This window comes from Python bivittatus, unplaced genomic scaffold (assembly GCF_059951505.1).
Source record: "Python bivittatus isolate LINGU-HERP-01145 unplaced genomic scaffold, Pbiv_v1 ctg000440_np1212, whole genome shotgun sequence".
NCBI classification, from domain to species: Eukaryota; Metazoa; Chordata; class Lepidosauria; order Squamata; family Pythonidae; genus Python; species Python bivittatus.
In genome coordinates this window covers 1,020,256-1,035,531 of record NW_028277063.1, presented here as the reverse complement: position 1 = coordinate 1,035,531, position 15,276 = coordinate 1,020,256, and the positions used below count along the sequence as shown (strand labels likewise).

The 15,276-nt window shown below is 47.6% G+C and overlaps 1 protein-coding gene across 1 annotated transcript; it reads right to left on the bottom strand.

Annotated features, from left to right (window-relative positions):
- Window positions 1-1,186: 1,186 nt before the first annotated feature.
- On the bottom strand, window positions 1,187-14,125 carry ZNF646 (zinc finger protein 646). The gene is made up of 2 exons (XM_007434075.4): window positions 13,079-14,125; window positions 1,187-9,169 (listed from the first exon to the last, which is right to left on the bottom strand). The coding sequence occupies exon 2, from the start codon at window positions 9,041-9,043 to the stop codon at window positions 4,148-4,150; it is 4,896 nt and encodes a 1,631-aa protein (XP_007434137.2). The 5' UTR covers window positions 9,044-9,169; window positions 13,079-14,125; the 3' UTR covers window positions 1,187-4,147.
- Window positions 14,126-15,276: the final 1,151 nt, after the last annotated feature.

Genomic DNA, 15,276 nt, shown 5'->3' with positions numbered 1-15,276 from the left:
CAGTGAAGTGCCATTTGCAAGTCATTCCCCAGATAGGCTTTTAATAGCTCCCTGGCCAGGTCTAAACTATGAAACCATTTGGCACTAGAACTGAGCCTCCCTCCCTTGTCGCAAATTAGCACAGCACTTAAAACATTTATTTTGGGGTTTGCTATATGAGTAGAGCATTTCTTAGCACAGGTTGCAATAAGTTCATTGTATCAGAAAACATATATGGCATCTGGATCCGCCAATGGGAGTGGGAGGGAGAGGGAGAGGGAGTTCTTTAAATAAAGGCAAAACTGTTCATATTCAGGATGTTAGAAAATGGTTGGTCTGGTCAGAGTGTTACCAAATGCGATCAGAGAGCCAAAGCTGCAAGGATGCTCTTAGAAATGGATGCCATTGAATTCACAAGGCTCAGTGAATACCACCTTACTCAGATGGGTGCCCAGGTGTTGGAAAAAAAACTCAAAAATGGGAAGTCCCACAGAATGTGTCTTTCTGTGGACTTAAGCCAGCACAGAGGACAAAAGGAAAGCCTAATGCCGGAATGTGGCCATAAGCAGCTTGGGTAGGGCTTGGATTCACCCAATTGTAGACTTTTCTCAATCTCACCAGAGATCACACTAACAGACTTGTCTGCTGCTTTGCTAAAGAACTCAGCTTGCTTGACTAAAAATAAAAATAATTCAACCCCCCCTCTCCAAATCCAAAACACCAGAGGAAGCGTTTTATTTTAAAAATCAAGAACAATTTATTTGCCACTGAGGTGTTTCACAGTTCAGGCCTGGGCACCAGGGGGCACCAAATACCTTTGGAAAGAAATTTCCGTCACGCCAACATACTTGGCCAAAGGGAGAACAGTTTTTCTCCACTTGGTACCCTCTGAAGGTGCTGGACTACAGCACCAGCTACTGCCAAACACTGTGCTTGCTGGGGATGATGGGAACTGTAGTCTAGCACATCCAGAGGGTATCAACTTGGAAAGGCTGGGAGCAGGATATCAGTTGTCTCCCCATCTCTGCGAGGGCAGTGGCAGCTAGTGGTTTGAAAGCAAGTCAGGAAAGCAAAATACGAAGGTTGGAAATATTTCCCTCCCCACTTACTCCACCTTTCCCCCCCAGGAACTTTCAAATCCAATTACACTGAAGAACATGTTGAATGTTTCGTGACCTGTGTTTAAGGAGGAGGGGAAACATTTGAAAACATAGGAAACTCAAAATTTATTTTCCTTTTGTGAGGTTTTTTGCTGAATCAGAGCTAAAATGTCAGTTATCCAAAACAGCAGCATAGAACAGGACTTGATCGTCAACATTCTGGAGTATTGGGCATCGTAAGGATAAACACTGAAGGCAGAAAAACAGATTTTAGCTGGCAAAATAAACCAACACGTGTCCCTCCCGCGCCCTATTAAAAAATATTACCCACCTATCTTAGAAATTCTATAAAACTTTAATCACAAATGAGAGTTCTTACCTACTTAAAAACATTTATTCTTTCACTGAACCAAATTCTACCTGAATGAGAACAAAATTGGGGGCTGGCCTCAGAGCAGTAGCAAAACATTTACCCATGCCAACCCCAAACAGAAGAAGATAGCCTGGTGATGGTCAAGTTTCTAGTCCTCTTGTTTCAAAAAGATTAAAATATTATTTTAAATGATTTCCTAACCCCACCCACCTCACCCCCACAGTCTAAAAGCTGATCCCTATAAACCATTTACAAATTCTAGCGATTATGAGGGTGGCTGCTCTCCGATGCATTTAGAGTAACCCCCAGCTGGGCCCTGTGGAAGAGGGAAAGCATGCAGGGGGGCTTCACTTGGATGCATCCCCACTGTGGCTGTTCTTTTAAAACAATCTCGGGGTGTTTGGAAAACAGGTACATCAGGGAAAGCGTTTAACTTGGCCTTCTTGATGCTCTGCTTTCTAAGATGCAGGGAAACTTTCCCAGCGGGGTGGAATCCCTTCTCTGCAATCTGATCTACATCCAGATTGGTACTGAGCCCTAAAGGGATCCAAGTATGCTGGACAAAATCGAATTAAATGATCAACCCCAATCGTTCTCTAGCTGATATTTTTCTCATGACAAATGAAACAAAGAAATCTTCCCTTCCCTGCTCTGTTGCCCTCCCACAGTGTTGGACTACCGGTCCTATTATCCTGAGCCACCTTGCTGCTCCTTAGCATTGTTAGTCTTGCCTGCTGAGAAAACCTGAAATGGGAAGAAATAAAGGGCATTGTTTGGATTTATTGTCCAGGACCCTTTAAGCAGAATAACTCTTCCTCAAGGGAAACTCAGGCCAGACTGGATGGGAGAGTAAATATGCCTTTGCCTTTAACACAGGGGGGGTTCTTCTAAAAAAACAAACAAACAAACAAACTAAGCATCAGGTGGGGAAAGGCGGCCTAATACCATCTGCGCAAAGCCCTGTGCAAACCCCACAAAGAAGAAGATTAATCAGCCTTCCAACCAGCTAGGAGCCCAATTATTAGGCTTGTACTAGTGATATTATTTACATTGAACCCCCCCCCCCTGCATCTTAAAGGCAAAGCAGCAACTTAAGAGAAATAAAAGAGAAACTGATAAGTGCCTTCCACACTGTCTCAAAATAATGACTGAACCAGGCCCAACCTTGATGCAACATCATTCAGAAAGTCTAGCACTCTGTAGTTTTCTTTAAATAAGAGGTGTATCAGATGCTTTTGGTCATTGCAAACAGCAGGCAGAGAAGCGGAAGGCCTCTGGCCAATATTGCACCCGCTCTCCAAACCTAAACCAGTTTGGTTTAAAGAGAAATAAAGAATGTGAGATCTAGTCTGGCCTTCAAAATCACCCTAAGGGAGAGTTTGGATCATAAAGTGACGTGTGTGCATCACTGTGGTTCCCTTCCCCTTTAACTGTGCACCCAATGTTGTCTTCCAAAAAGATGGGCAGATGGCTGCCACTAACCAGAGAGATCTCCTGGTTTCTGGCCAAAAAGATGGCAAGGATAGCTATAGCCAAGAAGCTTCCCCAAAGCTGGCTTCTTCCAGATGTGTTAGATGACAACTCCCATCATTCTCAGCCAACATGGTGGTAGGGATATTGTGGGGTTGGGCCAACACAACTGGAGGATGCCAAGTGGAGAAAGGGTGCCAAAGAAAATTGAATTCCCCTCCCAAGAGATAGGCCTATAACATGTCCAAGTGGTTTGGGAAGGTGAATTTTTTTCTTGATGACTCAAAAAATCCCCAAGTATTTTGCACAAGAATATCCTGATGGATCACACGCCAGCAGAAGATATGCTAAGGAGAACTTGCTTACCCACATAAACCTAAAACTTCCGGTCAAGTTTCTTTAGAAACCATTCCAAATAAACCCTAGTACCTTTTAATGATTTTTTTTTCAGAATATGTTTTGAAAGAGATAAAAACTTATGTATCTTGAACTGTTTTTTAATGTTTCCTTTCATACCAAGGAAACATGTACATTTTTTAGTGAAGGAGGTAGAAATTTTTTAAAAAATTACTCCACACCAAGGATTATTGTCTTCTTCTTTAAGTCTTTGTTCAGTAACGAAACTGAGACCCACCCCCAGTATTTTTGTTTTCCCTATAAGACAGTACTTTTGCCATTAAAAAAACAGTAATTTAAATACCATATGCAGCTTAAACATAGAGTTAGCTACTCATCTGACTTCCCAAAAGGATTTAAAAGTATAGAAAACAGCTCAAAAACTCAAATAATAGAATGTTTAAGCACAATCCTCTGAAGTTCCCAAGGGTGCTAAAATTCAGTTCCCAAATAGGATCCAAGACAGAAAAGGTATGACTTGTCATCGGGACATATTTCCAAGACACACAACGGAGATGTGTTATGTTATGTGCTCAACGTAACATTCCGTTATAGGAGAAAATTCACCACCATCCCATCCCAGCTTAATTTTCCTGATCTGCATTCTAAAAAAACTGGGGAATCATGGATCCAATTTTCCACACATTTTCTCCCGTTGATGTGGCCCGATGCCCCCATTTGTGACCAAGTATAATCTTTCCCTTTTTTTTAATGCATGGACAATTGTTCCCATGGAGACAGCTTCCCACCCAACCTTGATCATTTCCCTGTAATTGGATCTCCCTGCCATACAGTCCTTGGTGCACCTTCACACATATGCTAACAATCCTCAGCTCCCTTCCCCTGTGTTACTGCCCTCAAGGGCATGATGCCCATCATCCTTGGCATGTAACAACTGGTGCTGCTGGAAGGTAAGTTGGTGGAAGAACCTCTTCGAGCAGACGGTGCAGGAGAAGGTCTCTTCTTCCTTAGACCTGCTGTGGACCTTGGTGTGGGCAGCCAACCGCTTGGCCGTCCGGAAGGCTTTGCCACAATGGGGGCATCGGTGGCGTCTCTTGTCCGTGTGGATGTGAAGGTGGTTCTTGAGAGCCAGAAGGTTGTAGAAATCCTTCTGGCACGTGGGGCAGTGGTAGAGGCCAGTCGCATGGGCCTTCTTGTGATTAAGCAGACTACCAGGATGGCGGTACGTCCGCTCACAGCTATGACACTTGTAAGGCTGGTCCTCCAGCAGCTTGCTGGCTCCCACCAGGCCCTTAGTACTGTCCCCTCCTTCCTCAGCTTGATGCCTTCTTAGGTGATGCATCAGATCCCTGGAGGCCCGATAAGCCTTGCCGCAATCTGAGCACTCCAAACGTTTCTTCGCACGTGCACGATTGTGGTTCTTCTGGGAAGAGCGGTTGAGGAAGCGTTTGGGGCGCAGCTGACTCTGCAGAGTGCCAACAGGCGCCTCTCCGTGGTTACTCCCCTGCTCCCTTTCAGAATCCGCTTTAGTTCTCTCAGATTCTTGCCCTAGTGTGGCCTTGCTGCAAGGATGGGGTCGGCGCTGGTGTCTGTGCAATTGCCGTTGCCACTTGAAGGCTTTGCCGCAATCAGGACACTGGTGGCGTTTCACTTCATAGTGGATGCGCTGGTGGTTCTTCAGGGACATGAGGTTGGGGTAAGCCTTACTGCACAAGGCACAGGTGAAGTGTCCAACCTTGTGGCTCTTCTGATGGTTGAGCAAGCTGCCTGCATGGCGGTACGAGCGCCCACACTGCCCGCACCTGTAAGGACGATCTTCAGGATCTGGAGGATGCTTAGCGGTGGCTGGAAGGAGCATGAAAGTCTCTGCCTTGCCTGCTCGCTTGCCCCGAATGGATCTCTGGACAGAGTGGAAAGAAGGCTCCAGTTTCCTGTCCCGATGCACACGCTGGTGGCTGGCCAACTGCTTCTGGAGCCGAAACGCCTTGGGGCACTCAGAACATCGATAGCGTTTGGTTTCAAAGTGGGTGCGGTTGTGGTTTTTGAGGGCCATGAGGTTGTAGAACTGCTTCTGGCAAACACTGCAGTGAAAGAGGCCTGTCTTGTGTGTCTGTTTGTGGTTGATCAGACTGCCTGCATGCTTGTAGCTACGTCCACAAACATCACACTGGAAGGGGCGTTCCAAGGAAGAGCCTTCCTCTTCTGCTGGAGGACCCTTCTCCTCTCCTGCTCCTTCTTCCTCTTTCTCAATTGCCTCAGTTCCCTGTAGAGCCCAGTGGGCCTCCTTTTTCTCATACCCCTCTCCAGAAATATCATATTCCTGGGCCTCTCTGCTCTCAGACAGGCTTGAGTTCAATTCTTCTCCTTGTTCCAATCTTTCTTTTCCAACCGGAGAGGCAAGGGAAGAATTGCTTGGAGGAGCTTCTCCATTTTGGGAACCATCACACAGCTTGTCCTTCAGCTTCTCATAAGCACATGGCAGCCCCCTTTCCACAACAAGAATTGGTTGTCGAAGTTGTGGGACGCTGCCGTTCATCTTGCATCTTGGATGGTTTCGAAGGTGATTCCGATAGGCAGACAGATTACGGTACTGCCGACAACAGATGTCACATTGGTAATCTCCAATCAGGTGGATCTTTTTGTGATTGACTAAGCTGCCACCATGCCGGTATGTCTTGCCACACTGACCACAAGCATAAGGCCGGTTGTCCAGGGGTTCGTCAGCCATAGCTAGTGCTTCCACCAAAGGTGGGGGTGGAGGGGGTGGGTCATCCTCTATGCGTGGACCTCGTCGGAGCTGGATGGAAGTATCCGCCAAGGCTGCAGCTTTCTCTTCCAGATGTCCGTTGCTGTGCTCTTCCAAGCTGGCCATATCGTCAAATGTCTGCCCACAGTAGCCACAGATGTGGGAGAGGAGCTGGTCCTCTTCTTGATCCCCTGCACCATCCAGCTGTTCCTCAGTTTCCCTTTTCAGCACATCCTGACTCTCGCTCTGTGTTTCACCCTCCTCATGCAAGAGGTGATGGTGATGCTGAAGGCTCTCCCCACTGGGGAAGATCATACCGCAGAGGCTGCAGAGAAAGGGCTGCTCCTCAGCACCGCCTTCACCCACGGGGTTGTCCTGGTTGGATGCTGTGGCCTTGGCATGTCCGTGGAAATGGTTTTTTAGAGCCAGAAGTGTAGGATACTCTTTAGGGCAGAGGGAACACTGGTAGATGCCAGTTTGATGGGTCTGCCTGTGGTCAATCAAGTTCTTGGCCTGGTCAAAGCCCAGCCCACACTGCTCACACAGGTAGGGAAGCTCTTCAGAATCGCCAGGCAACGGTGAAGACACTTGTGACTGTGACTGCCAGCCATTTACTATCGCATCTTCTTCCAGAACGTTGCAACTATCTCCCAGTTCCTCTGCTAAAGATAAAGCCATAGGCACGGGAGCACTAGCTTCAGTTTCAGTTTCCTCGTTCATGGTCACCAGTGTCTCAGACAGTCCTCTTCGGGGTCTCTGATGGCCACGCAAGTGGCTCTTAAGGGAGGCTACATTTTGGAAGTGTTTGCTGCAAAGTGAACATTTGAAGTCCCCAGTCTGGTGCGTCTGCTTATGATTGATGAGGCTCCCTGAATGCCGGTATGATTTGCCACACAGGTCACACTCATAGAGACGCTGGATAGAAACAGGTGCGTCAGTTCCCTCTGCCATCTCTTCCAAATGCTCCCCTCCACTGTGGTGTTGCACGGCATGATTTTGCAGGCCAGCCACAGTGGAAAAGGCCAACCCACACTGGTGACAAACATGAGACATCTCCAAGGCCGGAAGGATGTCCTCAGCCACAGCTGCTCCATTCTCCAGGGCTTCTACATCCTGCTTAATAGTCTGGAGAAGATCTGCTTCCTGAGAATGAAAGACACCAAGCCTAGGTACCTCTGCTGCTTCTATGTCCTCTGCACAGGGCAGATGGCGCAGCTGGTGGAGTTGGAATTCAGCCTCTTCCTCAAAACTCTCTCCACAATTACTGCAGGTCAAGCCATCCCCTAGTTCTTTGCCCCGCATGCGCGCAGCCCGCAAATGTACGCGGACATGATTCCGAAGTGCCATAAGGTTGGAGTATTGTTTGGGGCAGATGGAGCATTGGAAGATTCCTGTCTGATGCGTGTGGCGATGGTTCACAAGACTGCCACGGTGTCGATAACTCCGCCCGCAATCTTCACAACGGTAGGGTCGCTCTTCCTCTCCAACAACCCTTTCTTCCTCTTCCTTTGGACAGGCAGCTCCTCCCCACGCATCCAGGGGCTGTGTTGGGCAGTTGTCAGGGCAGTTCTGCGCTTTCTGTGGGTCTAAAATCCCAGATGGGTGCTGAGAGGCCTCTTCTGGTGCCGATGAGTTCAGCTTGGACCTGAGATGGACCCGCAAATGGTTCTTCAAGGCGGCCAGATTGTACAACTGTTTTGAACAGACAGTACAACTGTACACCCCAATCTGGTGGCTCTTCTTGTGGTTAATAAGGCTCCCTGCATGGCGGTATGTCCGACCACAGTCCCCGCAGCGGAAGGGACGCTCTTCAGACATGGGATAGCCATCCTCGCCCTTCAAACGTGCTTCCCAAGCTCCATTGAAGCTGGGTGCTACTTGTAAAGGGCTGCTACCTTCAGCCTCTTCTTCGTCTGCCTCCTCTGGGTAAAGGCAACTGTGTTCCTTCAGCTCCTCCTCATTTGCAAAGGTCCCACCACAGCGGACACACAGCTCTCCATCAGGATTACAGCGTTCACCACCACCAGCCTTGGAGGTGTCTTTGAGGCTACAAGGGGCCCTGTCCCCAAAGTCTGTGCCCACCGGTGGTGGCTGATAGATATCCAATTTTGCCGAAGTTTCTATGGATTCCTCCTCCCACATGTCATGCTCTGAATCCTCCCAGGCTGGCAAGTCTGCAGATTTGCTCTCCTCCTGGCTGTGGGCTTTCTGGTGGCTCAGCAGCTCTGAAGGCAACCGGAAGGCTCTGTGGCAAAACCGGCATTTGTAGGGCCGATACTCAGAGTGGAGACGAGCATGGCTTCTAAGGGCCATGAGGTTGGAGAATTCCTTGTAGCACATGGCACACTGATAGACCCCCAGCGTGTGGCTCTGCTTGTGATTGGTCAGGCTGCCAGCATGCTTGTAAGCCTTGTCGCACTGGTTGCACTTGTAGCGGCGCTCATCCTCAGCGGCAGTCAGGAGCCTGGGCTCTTCCCCCTCCTCCTCATGCCCTGGGAGCTGCTCCTGCTTCTCTCCTTCCATCTTGATTGGAAACTCCTGCTGAGAAAAGTCAGCTGGCACCACCGATTCAGCAATGTACTTTTCCAGGTTGGTCAACAGGCTCCCACTGCTGCCCTCCATCCCAGAACTGGGGTCCACTTCAGATGAAGACACGTCCTGGCCCCTTTGGAAGCTGTAACTCCCACCAGTCCTGCCTTCTTCCTCCTGCTCCTGGTTGGCCTGAGCCACGCAGTGGTGGCCGGGAAGCTGGAAGGAAGTTCGGAAACCTTTCCCGCAGTCTGGGCATTTGTAACGCTTCTCTTCTGTATGAGTGCGCAGGTGACTCTTCAGAGACATGGGGTTGGAGAAATCTTTGTGGCACACCAGGCAGCGGAAAAGACCCACCTCGTGGGTCCGGCGGTGATTCACCAGGCTGCCGGCATGGCGGTAGCTCCGCGGGCACTGCTTGCATTTGTATGGACGCTCCTCCTGTACCACAGGTGGCTCACAGGTCAGGGCAGCATCCCCCTCAGCCATTGCTCACAGCCAATATCCTTCTTAACTCTGGTTCTCTTTAAAGAGGGAGCCACGGGCATTTGGGAGCACCCTTCGGTCCCATTGCACAGCCTCTGGTCCCCTCTGCTCTCCCAACCATTCCAAGACCTGCAGAGAGAAGGAGGGATAGTAATGAGGAGGAATCCCCATGATCAGACTGAGCATTACATGGAAGAAATGATCAAATGCTACTGATCACATCTTTGTGTGGAGTCAGCATAGAGAGGGCTTTTCTCTTCTCTGTACAGAAGTTGAGTTCAGGTTTTCTATCATGCCAAACTTGGAGTTTGGCTTTAAAAAAATAGGCCGTGGTATGATAATAGGAAAGCACATGAATGGCAATCAGAGAGGAAGTGAAGAAACCTGGGTATTTGGGTTAGAGTTTTATTTAACAGAGATGGGATACTTTTTTTCCTAATGGATGCCTGATTTTCTGGGGGGAACCAGTGAGGGGTGGGCTGGGCCAGAGCCAAGCTGTTCTTACTGCATGCCACCTTCTTCTCTCATTCCTAATTTTACTGGCTGATAGAGAGAGATCAAGACTTTCTAGAGCAGTGTTCCTCAACCTTGGTCACTTTAAGATGCGTGGGCTTCAACTCCCAGAATTCCTGAGCAAGCATGCTGGTGGGGAATTCTGGGAGTTGTAGTCCACACATCTTCAAGTTGCCAAGGTTGAGAAACACCGTTCTAGAGATTTATGGGGCAATTGTGGGAGCCTTTCCCCACTCCTTTTGTTGTTCCCCTCATTTCAGATTTCCCCCCATTTTTATCTTTAGCTTCTCCTGCTGGTTCCCCCCCCCCGGCATATTTAGAGCAGACCAGCATATTGCCCATCTGCTACATCCCTTTAACTGAGAGAAAGCTCTGCCAAATGCAGAAGTTAATTTTGGATAGCTTTTTATTCAGCTATAGACTCCTCCATAGGCAGTTTCTTAAAAAGATTTTTCTGATTTCCCCCCCTATTTATAGAGTTTTATAACTTCGCTACCTTTTTAAAATTCCTTCCCTTAGCCCTCTCCTTTTCACAATCTGAAAGGTCTAAACCACATTAGTACCACCTGCAAGCATAACTGCATGCAAGAATACAATCCATGTTGCTTGTTCTTGCAGTTTCAAAGGTACCGTGAGAAACAAGAATGCAGCTTCATCAAAAGGCACCATTCAGAAGAGCCAACAGTAAGAGATTTGTTTCTTTCTTTTTCCTGCTTCGTTAATGGAAAGTTGTGCCCTCAAGTCAGTCTTGAATCTGGTGACTGCTTGGACAAGTCCCTGCCATTTTCTTGGCAATGTTTTTCAGAAGTGGTTTCCCACTGCCTTCTTCCTAAGGCTGAAATGAAGTCACTCAGTTGGCTTCATGTCCAAGACAGGACTAGAACTCACGGTCTCCTGGTTTTCTAGCTTGGTGCCTTAAAGCACAACATCCGCCCATCTCAAGAGCTATAGTCAGACAAACCTTTTATTAGGGCATGCACCAAAATGCCCATCAACCCACCCCCAAAGAGAAGATAACAGGAAGATAACAGGAAAAGCATACTGATCACGTGGTCTGGCTGGAGGATTTGTCCATGATGGGATAATATTAAAAGGCATAAACTTTTGTGAACTGCACTCTAATCTCTCCGGATATTTTACCACAGACCTGCAAGTGACTGTTTCGGAAAAAACAGAAGTCTAACAGCACTACTGAGTGAGGGTTTGCTGAACTCACATCAATCAAAATGCTTCAGCCAATCTCAAAAGGTCTCAACATACACAATGGGTTTTTAACTCATTACAACAGTGTTTTTCAACCTTAGCAACTTTATGATGAGTGGACTTCAACTCCTAGAATTCTCCAGCCAGCATGGCTGGCTGGGGAATTCTGGGAGTTGAAGTCCACTCATCTTAAGGTTGCTAAGGTGGAGAAACATTGCATTATAATCATTAATTGATAAGGCAGTTGTAATCTATATCTCATGTAAACTGCATCTGCATAACCAACCAGTTTTCCCCTCCCTTCCTCATCCCAATTTAAATTCTACCTCAGTCTAGCCATTCCATGCATCTGACAAAATGAGATGCAGCTCATGAAAGCTCATGCCTTTTAATAAAGATCTGTTTATTCAAAAAGGTGCTATCAGACTCCGATCCTTTAACTTTGAGCTCTCAGCAATTCTTCGCGTCCTCACAAGGGGGAAAAACTCAGGCTCCTGGCATTGACTGGGTGGGTGTCCCTGTGCCTGTTTAATTTGGCTAGCCATACCAACCAGGATCTACTGAATAAACCAACATTAGCTGATTTCACCAAACACAGTAAACCACAATCCACAGTTTACAAGCCATAGTGGTTCAGTTCATACAGTATGCTAAAACACAAAGAAGTAAACTACATGCTGGCTTAATATGTTGGGACTACGTGACTCTTGGCCACAAATTCTCGTACCATTCTCCCCTTCATATCTGGAGGGTACTTCTGCGAAGGAGACTGCTATATGCATGTGCTCTAATTTTTCCATCTCTCTCTCTTGCAATGTCTTCCCCCAAGAACCAACCAGTAGCAAATCAGAAACAGAGCCAGTCACAAGCACTGGAATAAATGGTCTCTGAAGGCTATCTTCTTAGAAAAGGGTCATGCCAGGACACAAGAGTAAATGTTGTGGTGCCCTGGTTGTAGACTTCCTGGAAACATCTGACTAGTTGTGGTAGGTATTAGAATATTGATGATTCATTCTTTGGCTCTTAATGTATAATCTTATTGTGAAATTTGTTACCAGAAAATACAGCAATGGCTATTGCCCAGGTTGTTTGGGGGAAGGAAAAAAAGATTTGATATTGTCATAGACAAGATAATTATCAGTAGCTATTACAGCAAACAGCTAAATTGGTCTCTTCATATACAGAGCAGTATGCCCTCAATCAGTTACTTGTCAAAAAATAAAATCTTCATCCTCTGCTTGTCTGGTATGAAACAAAATGCTCAATTATTGGGGTCATGGATTAATTTACCTAAACAATTCTTATGCACTTATTGTATGAGTGTTGTTAGCTTCCTTTAGGCATTCATTGGACAAGGTAGGAGGAGAAGTTTTATAACCAACATATATATGTGCTACCTAGTGTCTAAAATAAAAGCTGCTCAGAGGACAAATGTATCAAGGAAACCACAGTGTCTTTTTTAAACCTAAACCAACAAGTTTCAGCTTCTGGGCCTTAAATCCAGTTAAGAACAGGAGGCACAGATAAGTAACAATAAATCAAGTGACCTCAAATTATGAGGATGAATCCTCAACATTCAAAAGAGAATAGTTATATATCCAATTTGTGGTTGGGTGTGTTAAAACAGGCTTTTGTTGCAGAGATGTAGAACAACCTTTTCCAGTTTGATGCCTTCTAGGACAATGGACTATAATTTCCCTGTTCTCTAAGAACAGAAACGCTGAGAATTGTGTTTGGAAAGGGGAAGGGAACTAACTTAGTTCTGAGACTATAAGTCAGAAGTTTAGAATTTTCTGAAACAGACCAAAACAATAGTTTCATACATCATTCTAAGGAACAAGGTCCTTGGAATTTATCCCCAATTCTGAGAAAAGATGGGTATAACAAACTAGGTATTTCAGTGCCCATAACAGAGTTTGATTTCACTATATGCTATTCTTTTATTTTTGTTCTGCTCGATCACAGAAATTTTCTTGGGTTTTTTTGCCCAACTATTTTATTCTAATCTCAATGCACAAGGAGACATCTAGGAAGCAGTGATGTACTTCAAGCTGATTTTTTTCTCCCTCACACAACAAAAAAGAGCATGGGTTTTATATAAACAGACATACAAGCTTTATTATATTACTCTGGACCCAGGATTTTCCCAATCTTTACTTTCCAGATGGTTTGGCCTGTAACGCCCATCAGCCCTGAACCTGACCATACAAAATTGTCGCTAATGGGAGTTGCAATTTAAAACATTTGGATGCCACCAAATTGGAAAAATTATATGTTGAATACAAGCACGCATACAGATAGACAAATAAGTTATTTTCTTACCTCTCAGATCATTCTGAATTTTCCAGACGAGCATAAAAAATATTTATCAGGGGCCACTGACACAAATTTCCTTCCCCCAAAAGCAGGGAATACGGCCAAGACCAAGACATATTAACGTACACTGAAACACGCACAAGACACAAACAAGTTGGGGATGAGTTGTGTAAACTGACTTTTCTGGTCTGGGACAGAGTTCAAGCTACGCAGGAGGCCCCCTGAATTTCCAAAAGCAAAGGCATTCAAAGGTGACATTCTTCAGGATCAAGGCGGGCCTTCAGAGTCCCATCTTCAGAGCAGGAGGTATCAAGGAAGAAGCCTCAAACCCAGAGGCTGAAGAAGACACGAGGACCCTGAGTGCTGAAAGAGGCTGGGAGCTGGACCTCCAAGCGTAGACTCCAGTGCATTTCAGGACATCCCACCGGGAAGCATCCCGTTCAAGTAGGGGAGCAGCAGACCGCAGGTATTCCAGGGTTTCTAAGGCATCCACAGGAGAGGCGGCGTTCGGGCGTCCGAGGAGGCCGCGACCAGCAGCTACGAGCGGGGCCGAAAACCCTGAGATTCGGATTCAGGAGCGCGGCGGAAGGGCCCCGTTCACCGCCCCCCTTCCCGGGAGGCTCGAGGTGGACGGGCGGGATTCAGAGTCCGCGCGGGATCCCGCCCTGAGGTAGAAAAGAGGCCCCACGACGCCCCTCCGTTTCCCGGGAAGAGACCCGCCGAGCCCTTCGCTTCCTGCTCGGCGAGCAACGGACGGAGCGGCCCGAGGGGAACAAAACGGGGGAGGCAAGCCGGGCAGCCCAAGTCCTCCGGGCCCCTCGGACGCCCCGCCGCTCCCTGCCGGGTCCCGCACGCCGGGCTGGGCGGCCCCGCAACGCCTCTTGCCCCGAGACCCCGGGATTCACTGGCAGGAGTCCCGGAGGAGAGGGCAACAACAAATACTTCCTTTTGTTGCTAGGAAACAGGAAATGTGCACGCCTCAAAGCGTTCCCCCTACCAGGCGAGACGGGATCAGACTTCCCGTGCCGCTTTTTCTCTATGGTAAGCGGAAGCGTCCTTTCCAAAGCTGTCCCCCTGCCCGCCCCAGTGTCGTAATTTAAAAAAAAAAGTTTAAACGCATATTTTCGGTGATCATCTACAGATCTCCCGTTCTCATCTCGGGAGGCCTATAAGAAAAACCTTCACGGGGAAGTTAACGGGTAGAGCCATTCAGTTTGACCGGAAGTGTCGAAACGAGCATGGAGGGTTTAAGAATTTCTATCTCTACGTGGACCGCCCTCTGTCGTATTTCCGGTCTAAGATGGAACGGCTTTTCCTTTCCCCCACCGGTGTGAAATGGTTTCGCCATAGAGATTCCAAAGGGTAGAGCGGCGCTGAAAATCTACTCCTAAAAGAGAATACTGAACAATGGAAGCGCGTCGTCTTTCCCAGAAGTTCCGCTTGAACGTGTTTCTCTTTTTCTGCTTTTTTTTTTTAATCGCCTCTTGTGGAGTGTCACAAAGATATAGGGCCGTGCAATAGAATGGACTGGACAGCATCTATAGTTCTGAGACCCACATCTCCGTTGCCTCTCTCCTTAGCGAAAGGAGAGCCTTGATGACAGAACTGCTTGCTACCCAGCAGCTTTCGGGCAGAAATTTATCCCAGAACCCCCCTGGGTCTCATTGGGGGAAGCTGCCCCCTTTTTGTTGCAATGAAAAGGAATAGCAAAAACAAAAGCAACACGAACTAAGGAAAGCTTGTGAAAGCAGTTGGTTTATTGCAGAAAGAGATCCGGTTCTGCATTCTGCTCTAGCCTGTCAGAACCACTCATGTCTCTGGGATTTCTTTCCATATCAACATTTGGTCACAGCAGATGGTCAAGGCCACGTTAGCATTTGGATGGGAGACCACACGGAAATCTCGGAGCGGTAGACTTGACTGAGAAGTCGGGGGGGGGGAAAAAAGCGGGAGCCACTTCCCTATTGCCGTCCAGAAAACCATAGGGACACATCCATTAAGTCATCGGGAGTGAGCTCGAGTCAAGGCAGTTTGCGCTGCCATGAGGCAAAGCCAAACCATTTCGGAAATGCCACACCCCCGCTGGTGCTCCCGCCAAATCGTTCCCCGGGGCGTCTTCGCCACACTTCCGCTTTGTGCAACGCCTGCCCGCTTCCCTCTCGCCGTGCCAGGATATGCCACACTTCCTGCCGTCCCTCGCCTCC